This window comes from Pinus tabuliformis, chromosome Q (genome assembly GCF_031772625.1).
Source record: "Pinus tabuliformis cultivar Carrire ecotype Pingquan chromosome Q, CPIR1, whole genome shotgun sequence".
NCBI classification, from domain to species: Eukaryota; Viridiplantae; Streptophyta; class Pinopsida; order Pinales; family Pinaceae; genus Pinus; species Pinus tabuliformis.
In genome coordinates this window covers 52,393,071-52,409,803 of record NC_142296.1, presented here as the reverse complement: position 1 = coordinate 52,409,803, position 16,733 = coordinate 52,393,071, and the positions used below count along the sequence as shown (strand labels likewise).

The 16,733-nt window shown below is 40.2% G+C and overlaps 1 protein-coding gene across 1 annotated transcript in view; it reads right to left on the bottom strand.

Moving 5' to 3' along the window:
* The window catches only part of LOC149218262 (uncharacterized), a 595,146-nt gene that overhangs the window by 437,948 nt on the left and 140,465 nt on the right, over nucleotides 1-16,733 (bottom strand). The window contains exons 4-7 of the mRNA XM_089386517.1: nucleotides 14,650-14,999; nucleotides 13,871-14,000; nucleotides 13,318-13,446; nucleotides 13,090-13,134 (exon numbers count right to left, since the gene is read on the bottom strand). Coding sequence (XP_089242643.1) covers nucleotides 13,090-13,134; nucleotides 13,318-13,446; nucleotides 13,871-14,000; nucleotides 14,650-14,999 — 654 coding nt within the window. The remainder of the gene's footprint in view (nucleotides 1-13,089; nucleotides 13,135-13,317; nucleotides 13,447-13,870; nucleotides 14,001-14,649; nucleotides 15,000-16,733) is intronic.

Sequence of the window (16,733 nt, the reverse complement as noted above, 5' to 3'; positions counted from 1 at the left end):
AGTAATATTATGTATTTTATAGAGTCACCCAAAATGTTTCAAGGGGCCATTAGAATTGCACCTTTTGCAGGACAAAGATATATTTGTCTGTATGAGCCATGGCTAAGCTATGCAGACTATTGTAATATCATGATGTACACCAAATATGCCAAGAGAGTTTGGTTGATGTTCGAATGTAGCTCTATGTGTAATCCCTACAATCACTAGTCACTCTGGTTCAAAATACTGCTACATGATTGGTGCCCGAGGGAAGGAATATTTTGGACCATCAGAAAAAATGAATTTATTGATTATCTCCGAGAAGATATCAGAAAAACAGCACAGTCTAATGCATGGTTTTGCTTCCAAATAGAACATTTGTTCAGCACACTGAAAGTACATAGTATTCAGCCACCATAGAAACCCATCTATAAGGAAATATCTCAATTTTTTGGGTCAATTTGTAATCCTATAGATGAGAGAGTACCTAGCATGTATGGATCTCCTTGCTTTTCGTGCTATAATAACATGCCACCTCATGCAGAAGCCCATTTGTTATCAACCCCGCAACATTTGTATTACTCAAGCAACAGTGATAATTATGGATATCCAAGTGACTGACAGACTCATTGTAAGGAAGCATGGTGGGTTGTATTTCATGTCTAGTCACCTGACAGTGTGTGACCGGTACCGTGGGATTCCGCTAAAATCTCCATTGTGTAAATCTTAGAAGAGATTTTCAAGATAGTTTAAAAGACTAAGTGGAGGGGTCTGCCCTCCAAAATAAATTCTTAGGTTAACTTTCCGGATGAATATCTGAAACTTGGAGCACTTCTCCGACTTTTGGTGGGATTTGACCCACATTTCCAAGAATCTACGAAAAAGTGTAAATTTGAGATCTTTAGTTTGTACAATTTATGTAGACATGTCATATTTCGAGAAGATGCTTGAAGCTCTCTTGAAATCCTATAAATAAAGAAAATGTATCGCCATTTGGGCATCCGAGTCTAGGTAGTTATTTTGAGCTCTCTCTCTCTAAAGTTCCGTGTCATTATGTCTTTAGGTCGAGTTTGACAAAACTGTGCATGTGCACTTTGACGCATATGTGAACCTAAAGTGGCGGGACTCCTAGGGAGTATTGAGTCTAAGACTTTGTTAAGGTCGATCTGCACCTCTGAGCAAAAACACGTTTTTCATGTATTTCTCATTTTTCGTGTAGAAGGGTGCATCAAAAGTATACAACATGGGTACTCCTTGCATGAGGAATCAAATTTTGCTTCCAACAAATGCCCCCGCTCGAAATTTGAGTAAAACTATAGGGAGATAAGTTTAAAATACGAGTTGAAAAAGTAGTTTTTTCTTTTCTCCCTCTAAAATTTGATGATGTAATCTAATCTTATTTTATTATTTCCACTATTATTTTATAATATTCCTTAGGAAGCCCATTTTAGACCTCAAAATCTCTCTAATGAGCCCTCAGTATTGGAGAATTATAGGTTTTTCTATCATCAGGAAACCCATGAGATCAATTAATGTGCCCCAAACCCAATTTGGGGCCCCACATGATGACTTGCATGGAGATTAAGGGGTCATTGTGAAAACTCCTTAATTGCAATTACTAGATATTATTCTCCTAACTATTAGCAGTTTAATTGTTTATGGCAATTAACAAATATTTCACAATTGCAATCTTCACCATAAAATACATTGCCAAAAATTAAATCAGGAACTGAGAGATAGATGCACACATATAAAATCGACACAATAATTTTTGGACTAATGTCCTTGGAACCAGTGCAGCAAATGAGGGTTAATTTTATTATACAGCAATTTGGAAATTATTACAACTAGATGCCCAACTAGCAATCTGGAAATAATCTGGAAAACTCAACTGGAGAAATTTTCTCCCTTTTGCAATCAATTTGGCCTCCTTCTGGCCTACTCAAACCCTCTCACTTGCAAATTGAACTGCTTGGAATTCTCACTGCCTAGCCTGGGAAATTCATACGGTCGGCTATGCAACTCTAATTGAGTCGCCCAATCTCCCTCTGCCTCTGGAAATGACTCGATTTGCTTTCCAGATGATCTCTCGTTCTTCAACAACTGAAATGACCCTCTTTCTGACACTCGCATTGGGTTTTCTAGCTACTCGACCTCTCTGTAGAATAATTTTGGCCTCCCTTTTCCTGCCTCTTCGACACTAGATAATTGTTGGGAAACTCTCTGAAATTCTCCTTTTTTACTCCCTTAATCACTGATGCTCTCCTTCTCTGGCTCAAACTCTCTTCCTTGTTGAATCATTGCAACTGGATAGCTCGATTTGCGAAGGTAACTCGCCCCCCTCTTGTGTACTTCTCCATCCCATCGACTTGCTCTTATAATCTCTCGTTGGAGCTTCAACGACCACGATTAGATCCTTATAGATAGTTAAGATCATCTTAGACTTGATCCAAGTCATTTTCTAGAAGTATCTAGAGCATAATTCGATTTCCTCAATTAATTCTTTTTAATTAACCACTTTTCCTAAGTTAAGCTTAGGAAATATTGAAATGATGGGTAACTAATTTAATTAAGGCATTTTTCAAGCTTATCCCGCGAAATATCTTTTGGGTTTTGGAGATCTCGTGTCCCTTAGCCTCTAGACACAAATAGAGACTAAAACACTTGTTTGATGCTACTAAATCAATCAAAAACTAGCAGTCATCCCCTTGTTCGAGATTTATGGAGCCCTCTCTCACATTTTGGCACAAAGAGGACTTCGTGTGGCCCTCCAATGGCTCTACATTTTCATGATGTCATTAGTTCGACTAACATATGGATGGTTGTTAAAATTGGAAACTAGGGCCAAACTCCATGTGGGTCATCTTATTTATGGCAGCTGATATTTTTCTTGGATTCCTCTCATTGAGAGGTGCAGGATTGATCTAAAGATCATCCGATTCCGATAAGTATTCATGGAGTTATGAATTTATTTGTGTTATAAGACAATTCGACAAGGTTGGCCAGCGACCAAACTGTCCCCACTTGTGCTCAACGTTTTAGTATAAATAGAGGTGGCCTTCAAGTCATTTTGAAACACTCACACTCTTGTGATCTCTCTCTTCATTCTGTTTTGGGTATCGATGAAGGAGAGATCTAGAGGGAGTGCCCTAGGCTCTATGCTGCACTAATGAAGAAGCCCTAACACAGTGAATGAAGAAGCCTTAATGCAGTCATGGAGGAGACTTCTATAGCGCAGCAAGGAGAAGTTCTAACTACCCTAAATGCAAGTCTAGAAGAGACCCTAAGTAGCTGTCCTTAAAAGCCCTAAACATTGTCCTAGGAAAAGACATCTAACTACAAAGAAAGGAGGGTCATGTTGTGCCCTAGCCACAGAGAATAGAAGGACTAACGGAGCACTATAGATGCAGATGAATGATGTATAAAGGAGGCCTCAACGTGCCCTAGCTGCAACCAAGGATGAGGCCTAATTATACGTGGAAGACAGGCCCTAAACGCTAATGTATGAGGCTAAATCCGCAGATCAATTTGTGCCCTAGTCATTGTCCATGTGTACCCTAACCGCAGGCCTTATGTCGCAGCAATAAGGACTGTTTTAGGATCATTTGGAAGAGTGTTGGGCTGCCGCAGTCAAGAGGAGACTTGATATAGCAAGCCGCAGCAAACAGAGGAAGGCCGAAGTTGTTGATGAGGGATAGACTGCCCAGAAAATGCAGTATAGGGTCTCCTCCTCTCTTAGAAGGGCAGTCGCAATAAAGGAGGGCACTTCTGGGCAGATTGAAGGGTTGTTGGAAGTACCCTAACCAGTGCAAGATTGCTACAGTCAAGGACCCTAGAAATGTGAGCTAGAGGAAGTGTTAAGGGTTGCCATATGCCCAGAACAACAGTGTTTTGGGCATGACTGTTAGGTACAGCTGTTATAGCAGTAAAACTAGGACAACTAGGCAATGGTACATACATATTTAGAGCAGCGTAAGTATGTTGGGACAACAGCAATGTTGGGTTGTTGGGATAACAAGTTGTGATGGGACAGCAGTACTAGCAGCAATGATATTGTGCCACAATGTTCAATGGGACAGCACAATGATGAGGCAGTGGCACAATGGGACAGCAATGACATTGTGCAGCAGTGGCACAATGGGACAGCTATGACATTGTGCAGCAGTGGCACAATGGGACAGCAAGCATGGACAACATGGTGCAACATGGCAAGCATGGATAGCATGGCAAGCATGGTGCAGCATGGCAAGCATGGACAGCATGGATAGTTGTGGCAAGCACATGAGACATGTTGTATGACAACATGGTTCAACAATGGCACATGGGACAACAGTGCAGCATAGGGTGCAGCATGGTGCAGCACGATGAGGTGCAGCATGATGACGAGATGCAGCACAATGATAGGTGAAGGAGTCACCTTGGAGAATCAGTTGAAGCAACATGTCTTCAACTGATCTCATGTATCATCTTCTTAGAGATGATCTATGCTCTTATCTAGATAAGTCAAAGTGTTGACTTATGTTGTAAATGTACTATCTCTCTCTCTCTATCTCTCTCTCTCTCTCTCTCTCTCTCTCTCTGTGCTGAACTATTGAAGAACATATAAGAAGAACTGATCAAGGGTTTCCCCACATTGGGGTTTGTCCCTGGCTAGTGCCATATCTTGTGTCCTCTTGTCTTGGCTTGTCTTCTGCAATTTATGTCTATGTTCTATCTGCAGTTTACTTTAATGCTGATGTGATTGCTAATCTGGAAAAGATATTGAGCTAACTACGAAAATTTAAATAAATTGCTCTAAGCATAGAACGTACCTAAAATTAACATGGTATTGGAGCTGAGGTGAAGACAATACCCAAGCAAGAGTGAAAGAGCAATCACCGAAGACAGTTGGGTAAGGACGAAAGGATCAATGGATTCTTCATCCCTCTTCAAATTCACCAAGGGTGAAGTCGAAGCAGAGAATATTATCAGAATGGCACAGCGGAAGTTTCTGATGGCCTACCTAAAGATCACTTCAATGGGAAGTCCGGATCTAAGGGTGGAAGGAAAGGCAAATGCCTTGGTTGTAATAAGTTCGGCCATTATGCGAAGGAGTGTCTGAGGTAGGGACACATCACTTGATGATGATAACAATCATTCCAGGGACATCTTCAATGATCAAAGGAATGACAGGTAATGCAGGTCATCAAGGAAACGGCCGACTCTTCAGAGAAAGCAAGGAACCCCAGGTATGAAGAATCAAATGTTGTTTCTGATAAGATAAAGAAGCATTATCTTGTATTGGCCCTCTCCTTCAGATTCTTTGGGAATCTAGCTTATTGATTGTAGTGCTACAAGGCACTTCATCGAATAGAAGAGTGAGCTCTCTAATTTAGTAGAGATGGAAACAATCGTGAGATTATACTTGGAGCCGATGCCACCTATCCCGAAAAGGGTGTAGGGAATGTTACCCTCAATTGAATGAGGGTAACTCGATTCATTTACAAGAATCTCTTTTGTGTACCTAATCGCAAGAAGAACTTGGTGTCCATTTCGGCAATGGAAGTCAAAGGTTTCAGGGTGGCATTCATTGATGGAAAGGTACGTGTTTGAAATAGAATTTTCAAAATATGCTTTTACTCATGGGTTCAGCATTGGCAATTTGTATCAAGTTGCAGGATGGTCCATTGGGGACCATGTCAGTTGACACATCTCATCTATAGCACCGGAGGTCTACTTATTGTGGGTCCCTACCCGATGTGAGTCAAATGGTGACAGGGATACCTGAATTCAAGAAGAGCATGAAGGTACATGTCTGAGATGTACCAAAGGAAAATCTTACAAGGGGACCATTCCCCTCATGTAGCAAGTCCACAGGTTTGGAACAACCCGAGGGGTTTGAGATTCATGATCAGGAATCTCATGTGTGCAGGTGGAAGAAAGCCCTCTATGGCTTGAAGAAAAACACCCCAGGCTTAGTATGAGAGGATTGATAGTTGTTTGATGGAGCTGAGATTCACTAAGAGTGAAGTCGATCCAAACCATTGCTTGAAGGTTGTGGATGATAGACCTCTCATATCGGCACCTTCTGAGGACGACCTCTTTCTGACAGGTGCAGATCCTCTCATTTGTAAAAGTAAGAGGGAGTTGGATTCCAGATTGGGAATGGTGAACTGTAAGCCCGTGACTACGTCGACGGAGCTTAACTTTCAGAAGTTATGTGGTAGTGATGCCGGACCAAATTTGGGAAATGCCTCTGAGTTTCATAAACTTATTCGCATTGATGTTCTTGGTGAACTTCCGTCCCAACATATGATTTGCAGTTAGTATGATGAGCTCATATATGGTTGATCCTCACTGAATTGGTGCCAAGAAACTTCTGAGATATCTTTAGGGCACAATCTCTCATGGATTGAGATACATTGCCGGAAATGTGAAGCTGCATGATTATTCGAATGCTGACTGGGCAGGCAGTGTGGAGGATCGCAAGAGCACTTCCGAGTGCTGGTTCTCTTTGGGTTCTATTCGATATCCTGGATGAGCAGGAAGCAGAAGTCAGTTGCTATAAGCACCGCTGAGACTGAATACATAGCTATGAGTATGATCTCGTGTGAAGTTGCCTGGTTGTGGAAGCTCTTCAGCGAGATGTTTGTACACATGATGGATACCACTAGGATCCTCTGTGTCAACCAGGGGGGGATTCGATTGTTGAGGAATCCCGTATTCTATGATTGCTCCAGCATATAGACATCAGATACTACCTTATCTGGGATATGGTACGTCGATGAGCGAGGAGGCTCTATCGCATTGAGACTGATGTACAGGTCGCAGACATTCTGTCAAAGCCCCGGGGAAAGGTCAAATTTGTGACTTTCCCGAACGACTTGGAGTCGTTGAGAGACCTTCTTATAAGGGTCCTACATGATGCATGCATTGAGCTCTGGGAGCTCCGGGGGGCTTGGGGTACTACTTGGAGCAACAAGCGACCATAGGGTGACTCACCCTCCCCTAATGGTGCGCTGTGTACAGGGTGAATGGCTCAGCCTTCCCCTGTGATACCTTGAGGTGACTTAGGGACAGGATGAATGGTTCTCCTATCGAGGCATCCTACCCATGCAGTCTGGGACTCATGGGAAGTACCTCTCATCTGGCCAATGAGCAGGGAAATGGGGTTAGGGACCATAGTAGTACTATTGATGGATGCATCATTGTATCTACCGTACTCCCTATGCTAGGATGACCTCCATTGATTTGGGATCAATGAAACTGATCTGGGATTAGTATGAGTGATTTGAGACACTCTCTTGTGATATTGATCTAGGATCAATAAAACTGACTTCGGGTCAATAGAGAATAGTATGAGAAATTCTCGATCAATTCTTCTTCATGGTTCAGCAGAGCAGAGCAGAGCAGTGCAAGGCACTGATGGCAGAGATAGTACAGTAGGACATATGGATCAGCGGATGGAGTTCTCCCTAGATGAGAGTTTGTGTTAAAATTGGCAACTAGGGCCAAACTCCATGTGGGTCATATTATTTATGGCAGCTGATATTTTTCTTGGATTCCTCTCATTGAGAGGTGTAGGATTGATCTAAAGGTCATCCAATTCTGATAAGTATTCATGGAGTTATGAATTTATTTATGTTATAAGACAATTCGACAAGGTCGGCCAGCAACCAAACTGCCCCCACTTGTGCTCAACGTTTTAGTATAAATAGAGGTGGCCTTCAAGTAATTTTGACACACTCACACTCTCATGATCTCTCTCTTCATTCTGTTTTGGGTTTTGATGAAGGAGAGATCTAGAGGGAATGCCCTAGGCTCTACGCTACTGTGATGAAGAAGCCCTAATGCAGTCAATGAAGAAGCCTTAATGCAGTCATGGAGGAGACTTCTATAGCGCAGCAAGGAGAAGTTCTAACTACCCTAAACGCAAGTCTAGAAGAGACCCTAAGCATTTGTCCTTAAAAACCCTCAACGATGTCCTAGGAAAAGACATCTAACCGTAGAGAAAGGAGGGTCATGTTGTACCCTAGCCGCAGAGAATAGAAGGACTAACGCAGCACTATAGATGTAGATGAATGATGTATAAAGGAGGACTCAACGTGCCCTAGCCCCAGCCAAGGATGAGGCCTAATTATACATGGAAGACAAGCCCTAAACGCTGATGTATGAGGCTAAATCCGCATATCAGTTTGTGCCCTAGTCACTGTCCAGGTGTGCCCTAACCATAGGCCTTATGCCGCAGCAATAAGGACTATTTTAGGATCATTTGGAAGAGTGTTGGGCTGTTGCAGTCAAGAGGAGACTTGATATAGCAAGCCACGACAAACAAAGGAAGGCCAAAGTTGTTGATGAGGGATAGACTGCCCAGAAAATGCAGCATAGGGTCTCCTCCTCTCTTAGAAGGGCAGCCGCAGTAAAGGAGGGCACTTCTAGGCAAATTGATGTTCAAGTTTCTAAGTTTACTTAGTTAGAAACCCTTCATGCACTTTTTCTGATTTATTCCTACCTATTTGTTATTTTTCTTTAACAAGTTATTTACAAAGTAAATATTGAAAATAAACACCTGTGCATGCTCAACATATTTAAAAGAAACAAGAACAAACACACCACATGACACCATTATTTTTGGACTAATGTCCCCGGAAAAACTCAATGTGGGAAAACCGGTGCAGCTATCTAAGGATTTTCTTATTAAACAATATCAAAGTACAATTTGGGCACTAAAACTGGCCTACCCAACAAAGAATTTCCTTAGCAGTAATACCTCTCGATTTCTAACAAATCTACTTGCTGAAACCCGGATAATCCTTCCGGCAGCTACTTAGCACCAATCTACCCTAGAAACCCTAGCATCTGCCTAATCTAGACTGCGTCAGCCTCTCCTAGCCCTGCGCTAGCCCTGCGTCAGCTCTCTGAGCCTCTGTGTCAGCTATGCTGGCCCCTTTGGTGCTCTGCGCAGCACTTAGTTGCCTCTGCGTGGCCCTACGTGAGCACTGGCTGCTCCTGCGTCTCTCTCTCTGACTACTCTGTTGCTATCTCGACACTGTCTTTGCCTCTCTGTCTCTCTGTACTCAATGCCCCTCAGTTGCTCTCTCGATCACTGATTCTATCTCTCTTCGTAAACCCCGCTCTAGAGAATAGAATGACGATCATTGTGGTGTACTTTCCAAGTGACTCTCAAGCCCCCTCTTATACTTTCTCGTTGACATATCAATAGCCGAGATTAAATCCCTAATCAATGGCTAAGATTAGATCTGGCTTGATCCATGTCTTCTGGACCACAGATTCATATTAATACACATTAATATTTTATTTTCCCTAAGTTAGACTTAGGGACTCCATTAAAAATATTAATTATTTTAATATCTCCTAATCTGTTTAGAATCTGTCCAAACCCTTTCTGGGTATTGGAGATCTCATGTGCCCCAACCTCTCCACCAAATTTCGTGGCTAGAGCACATCCGATGCTACCCCAAATCAACAATTGAAGGGTTATTAGAAATACCCTAACCAGACCAAGATTGCTGCAGTCAAGGACCCTAGAACTGTGAGCTGAAGGAAGTGTCAAGGGTTGTCATATGCCCAGAACAGTAGTGTTTTGGGCATGATTGTTAGGTACAACTGTTACAGCAATAAAACTAGGACAACTAGGCAATGGTACATACATATTTAGAGCAATGTAAGTATGTTGGGACATCAGTGATGTTGGGTTGCTGGGATAACAAGCTGTGATGGGACAGCAGTACTAGCAGCAATGACATTGTGCCACAATGTTCAATGGGACAGCACAATGATGAGGCAGTGGCACAATGGGACAACAATGACATTGTGCAGCGGTGGCACAATGGGACGGCTATGAGATTGTGCAACAATGGCACAATGGGACAGCAACCATGGACAGCATGGTGCAACATGGCAAGCATGGATAGCACGGCAAGCATGGTGCAACATGGCAAGCATGGATAGCACGGCAAGCATGGTGCAACATGGAAAGCATGGACAGCAAGGATAGTTGTGGCAAGCACACGAGACATGTTGTATGACAACATGGTTCAACAATGGTACATGGGACAGCAGTGCAGCATGGTGCAGCACAATGAGGTGCAGCATGATGACGAGATGCAGCACAATGATAGGTGAAGAAGTGACCTTGGAGAATCAGCTGAAGTAGCATGTCTTCAACTGATCTCCTGTATCATCTTCTTAGAGATGATCTATGCTCTTATCTAGATATGTCAAAGTGTTGACTTCTGTTGTAAATGTACTATCTCTCTCTCTCTCCGTTGAACTATTGAAGAACATATAAGAAGAATTGATCAAGGGTTTCCCCACATTGGGGTTTGTCCCTGGCTAGCGCCACATCTTGTGTCCTCTTGTCTTGGCTTGTCTTCTGCGATTTATGTTTATGTTCTATCTGCAGTTTACTTTAATGCTGATGTGATTGCTAATCTGGAAAAGATATTGAGCTAACTGTGAAAATTGAAATAAATTGCTCTAAGCATAGAACCTCCCTAAAATTAACAATGGTTAATTCATAATTTGTGAGAGCTACCTGGGCGGCTTGTGACCAAGGCTTGTATTTTGCACATTTTTGTAATGTTAGGGGCCATAGGCTAATAATTCGACTTCGTGAGACACATATAAATGAGACTCATCTTCATTTGTATTAGATGATCATCACACTTGGTATTTTTGGCCTCTTTGGCTAATTCGCACTTTTTCTTTGGTGATCTTGTGGAGTATCTTGGATGCACTATGATATTTGGAGCTAATTTTTGATCTTGTCTTGGAGCTACTTCTTGAGTATGGATGGATATATCACATGATTATCTCGTAAGTTCTCTTGTTGATAGAATCTTTCTTTGAAAATGTCTAATGTATGCAATTGTTGCAACTAAAGTAAATGCTTTTGTGCCCTAATTTTGTTGAAGAATTTTTTTTTCAAGCTATTTGTTTGCCTCTTGCATATGTTACTCATGATATAACATGCAATGAATGTTCCTAGTGATGAAATGTTATTTTTCTTCATGAAACTCCATATTCTAACAGTGGGTAATTGTTGAAAGTTGGTAGCTAGGGCATCAACTTTTAACCTCCTTAAAGACAAATTTGGCCAATCTAAAGCATCTAGGACTCCACTAGCCCAAGGAAGAAGGCACTGGCCCAAGCCAATTGGTGATCACACTCTTCTTTCTCCATAATTCTTCTCCTTAAAATTTTGGTCCCCTCTCTCTTGGACGGCTAGCCTAGGGCATCAAGTGAAATCTTCTAGAGAGTGAATTTTTGGACTTTGTGAGCACAAGACTCTTAAGGCCTTGTCTAGCGGACCTCCAAGTTTGGTACGTTTTTCATGGTTCTCTATCCATAAAATCTTATGCCCTAGGTGTGCCCTAGAAGGGAAAAATCTAGCTCGTATCTCCTTGGTTTGGGGACTTCTTTGAGGGTTGTATGAGAATAGTACTCATTGGAATAAATAATAAGAAGCCCATTCTCCTCCTTGCCTTGACCTTGAGAATTCCTTTGTCCACGACAATTCAAAAAACCCTAGGACATGTGCAAGTCTTTCTTAGGTCTCTTAAAAGGAGCAAAGAGCCTCTTAGAAGTGCCAAAGCATCACATAGAGCTATCCTTGTGAGATCCTACCCCATCACCAAGAGTTTTGATCTTAGGAATACCCATTATCATCGCATATCTCAAACCCTAAGTCTTGATCAAGGCATTTCTTGGAGAGTGTTTTAGCTTCATTGAAGCATTGAGCCATTGTTGTGTCTCTCCTTGAATCGGCTTTGTGAAATCACATCATACCTAATCACTAATCTATTTATCCGAAGTGACTTCCTTCTTATCGGGACTCCTCCCATCGATGAAAGTTCGTAAAGAACAGATGACACTGGGTGACAATGGGTCATTGTCCCATTGTTATCACCTGGTCTAGTTCCTTGTCCTATAGGTTTCCCTTTCTTAGGGCCTGCTAGACTGTGTGGTAACAGACCCCATATCCCAAGTGAATAAATTAATTATTGGTCGTTCCCTTGCATTCATCACCCCAAAACTTAAAATTCAAAACCATCTTTTCTTTTTGTTTCATGTTGCTATCAACCCCCTTTATTTCCTTAGAACTGCCCTTATAAGTTGCATCCATTGCCCCATAGCCCAGACAAATAAGGCATTAGTCATTTTCTTTCATCAACTGCCACAAAACTTATAATTTCAAAACCATCTTTTCTTTCTGTTTCATGTTGCTAAGTTCTCTTTACTCCCATTCCATACCACAGGGAGTGAGCTTGGTAACTCATATGGAAGACCCCCTAGACCAAGACATCTTCCTTAATCTAAAGTAAGAAAGGAAAAGCCAATAAAGTGATTGGTGGTTTGCCTAGGTTGCCCTTGAGGTCTCACACTTGTGGTTAAGAATTTTCATCAAATGAGAACTCATGTGGTAACACTAAGAATATGAAAACCATATGCAGATAAGAATTGATCCTTGCTTCAATTAAAAAAACTTTGATGGTAATGAGAACAATGGTTTGACCCTCCTGAGATTGGTTGTTGATGATGGTAAACGCATTGCTTCTCATTCCTCAATAGCTGCAAAGACAAATGAATAAAAACAAAAACAAAATCAGCATTTTAAGAGGGTCAAAAATCAGCCTAGGCAGTTTTTCCATTGTGGCATGCTTTTCTCAATTGTTGCCAACATTTTTCAAAAAATTGTGTTGTCGATTTTTTCCAGATCTTGCAATTTTTTTGAGCTGATTCTTCATTTAAGGTTTGACATCGTCACATCACAAAAAATTGTGATGTTGCTGATTTTTTGGCAATTTTTTCATCTATAATTGGGTTTAAATAAGTATTTTGTTCCATTTGATTTTAATTCCTTAAAAAAAATATTGTAAAGTTAGGATTGCAAAACCAATCATCCATGTGTCTGGGAGTATATATAAGCATGGTTATATTAAAAGTATATAAGAGTTCAAAGAAATTCCCTTTCCAAATAAGGAAGAATAAACTGATTTTAAATGAGAACCGAAGCTCCCAAACACTTCTCTCTTTAGATAAGATCCAGTGACTTGCATAAATATTGCTGATAGGAAATGAAAAAATAATATAAATCTCCACACTTACAGTATCAAGGATTCGAAAAGAGAGTTTCTTATTTGGAAAGATCACCTGAAAAAATAGATTCACATATAGTAAGTGATTTCGTTGAGATTCTTGTTCAATCTAGAAATTCATAATTTAAACTTGAAAGCATAAAAGTAAGTAGTTTTACAGGACAGTTCAAATTCATCAACTGAAGAAAAATGACAAGAAATATCCAAGCCAAGAGATTAAAAATCCTAAAATACTCACTTTAAGATCTGGTATAGGAATCATCTTATATATTTTTAATTGTAGGGTGGGAAGACTATAGCTCTTTTCATTTCCTGTCTGGTCCACAGGCGCAGTATACAACAAAACTAATTCTTTGAATGCTGGTTCCTGAAAATACATCACCGTTAAAAATTAGCAACACAGTATACATACATTTAAGGTCGCCAATGCTAAATGCAAATTTGCCAATTCTGTTGTGAATCTGTGATGCTCTCCTATGTCCGCAACTTGGGCTTTACTGCTTTATGTAATAGGATGATGTCTCTTGTTCATATTTTGACAGGTTATTCTATGGCTTGGTTAACAGATAAAGCTGGTAAAATAGAGAAAGATCTATATTTATAATGACTCAATATCTTCCACTAGCAATTTAATTATAGCTGTGGATCCGTAAGAAATACCTCGTGTGCTAGAACCCGAACAACTGGGTTCCAAACTTTCACAACTTCAAGACTTATCTTGTTTTTCATTGTTATGAATGCCCATACAACCATTAAAAAGAAGATGACAAGAATGGTTAAGGAACAAGTACCTGCAAAGTTGACCGTGAAAAAAGAACTGAGAATGCGGCTCGGAGTTGTCTCCAAACATCATTTTCACAAATTTCCTTTGTTGCAGGTTTCCAGATATCCTTCAGTGAGACTCTCAACAGGAAATTTGTCCTGTTCAGATGTTCATCTCAGTATTACAAGCTCTAAAGATCATAGATCTTCACAATGAATGACTAAACTTTGCCATGAATATGCTGGCCTGCCTAAATATGCACAATGCTGAACATCAAAGTTAAGGCAAGAGATGTACTTTGACAGGCTGCTCATGTTTTGCATTTTCATTATTTCGCAATGCATTAATACACTGCCTAAATAACCTATCCGGTATAGAATATATTTTGAGCATGAACAAAAGGGAGAAAACTCTCCAGACAAAGTTTAATCCAAACTAAATACTTCGTGGTCACAGTTTATGACTAGGAAGAGCAAGTCTACTAAACAACAGGACAGATAGGTAAATCAAAGTAAAATTGTCAACTACACATACTTCAAAAAATACATAGAAAACTGAGAAGACAAAGTAGTAAGGATCATCCGACATAACAACCAAAAGAACTTATTGATAGTCAGAAGCATTAACAAATCATACAACTAGGAGCACTGTAGTTCAACTTGGCTAAAAGAGGGGAGAGAAAATTTATTCAGAGCACCTTTTCTGTCACAATATCTGTAAATCCAAGATATATTTTTTAAATAGGATGGCTAAGGTTCATATTATTCATTTTAATGGAAGCAATCAAAAGTAAGAATTATGTCCAACCTCGAATATGGATCTGAAGATGAACCATTGCTGTCAATAATGATAGATGCTGGTGGTTCTGATGGGAGAAGACCCATCCAAACAAGTAATTTTCTTAGAAGCCTCCCTCGAGAGCCAGCAGAAGATAAAAAGTTTTCATACCGAGTGACTGCTTGCTGTGCGGCCAGCCAAACGGGTGAATCACTTTCTGCTTCCAAATTTGTCAAAGAATGTTCATGGAGCTCATTTGTATCTTTGGGAAGACTTCTTGATTGTTGTTTTATGTTCGGCCAGAGGGGCTCCTTAAGCCAACGCTTAATTCCTTCAGTCCAGTTCTTCGCTTGTTCATTTTCTCCGAGGCTTTTCCATTTCTGTCAGTACAAAATGTCACTAGCTATCATAAACAACGTATATAATGAGATTAAATTTTTAACTCATAACCCATGATTCTATGAATCCTATGACCCTTTGACGTTCGTAACTCAACACGCCCCTAAGTAGCTTCTTATTTCATACACACCTGTACTTTCGATTTATGGACACAAATAGAGAGACATTTAGATTAATAAGTGACTTTAACTCCTAACATATAATACTTAAATCTTAGCATCTAATTTCTAACGCCACCCTTTCATGGTCACATTGTTAGACACACCAAGCATATCCCTAAAACTTCCCAATCTATCTCCTCTTACAGGCTTGGGGAAGAAGTCAGAAATCTGGTTGTGTGGGATAATACATGACCTCAGTCCACATGAGCTCTCTGGTGAAGTAATGTTGTATCTCGAATACTGGAATTTTTGTCATTTATAAGTTATAACACACTAATTTTCATATAATACTTGTTTGACCTATCCTGTTTGTTACACAGTATAATGTGTGAGCATTTGCTTGAACAGTTTTCATACCAGTGGCCATATATTTACAGATGCCCAAATCATTTATTGACATTTTCTGGGGACATTTTATGGAAGCATGCATTTTTTGTGGGATTACTTTTACAGCTCCCAGAGGGATCTTATGTTTTCTGAAGAAACTGAACAATGCACATTGCTCAACAGTGGGTGTTGTGATGTCTTCAAGAAATGTTTCATGAGCAAAGTGAATTGTTCTTGTCCCTGTTGATATTTTGATAGCATGTTCCATTGTATTCAGCAGTGTGATGATGACATGCTGGTCTATTGGTTAGGAGGGTGTACTTCACGCTACGTTTTTTTTATTACTTGAGTATCATCATCACCTTTATATGCCCTGGGCTTCATATTTTATTGGTTCATGTCTAAAATTCCTAGTAGATATAACATGTATTTTCACTTTATTCAGTTAGTTATATGTCTACCAACGCTGTTTGGAGGTTTAATTATTCATGCAGACATGTTGAGGATGATTCAGATAACTTAACTGTTGATTGTGTATTGTGAGGGTGCATGGGGCCTCCCACATGAGTGCCCTAGTACTCGTGGTGATTATGCAATAGGAGACGATGTTATATGGTGTTGTTATGAAACTAGTAGTGCACCCTGTTGACCACTGAAGTGTACCCAAAGATTTTTTTGAAGACTCCATGCCCAAGGATGTATCAAAGGCTCCATGTACCATCAAAGATCATCATATCACCAAAGTTTTTCAACTCTACTTCTTCTTCTCATCTTCTTTTGTTGTACTCAAATTCCACAAGTCTTGCGGGGATGATGTAAAGTGATGCTAGTATGATGAGTTGAGTCATGTAACAGGCCTAGGTAACTTGGGACCTTGTCATCAAGTGAGTTTACTTTAAGAGGTTTTTTTTAATTGGTTAATTATTATATCCTTATGGGGATTGATAATTAATTGAATTTTTTCCTCCAAGCATAACCCCAAAGCCGAAGTACGGCTTGAAGGTGAAGCTTTGGGTGATTCCTAGTGTCTAGAGTCATTGTATATTACCATACTAGATCACTCTTAAAGTTTTGTGGAATTTGATTAGGTCTAGGGGTCATTTATTAAATTTTTTAAGTTTCCCACAAGACGGAAATTTAAATAAAATCTGAATGTAATATGTAATAAGTGATGTCTAGAGAAGTTGTATGGGGTACGTGTGCTTAAAATTATACCTTTCACCCTCA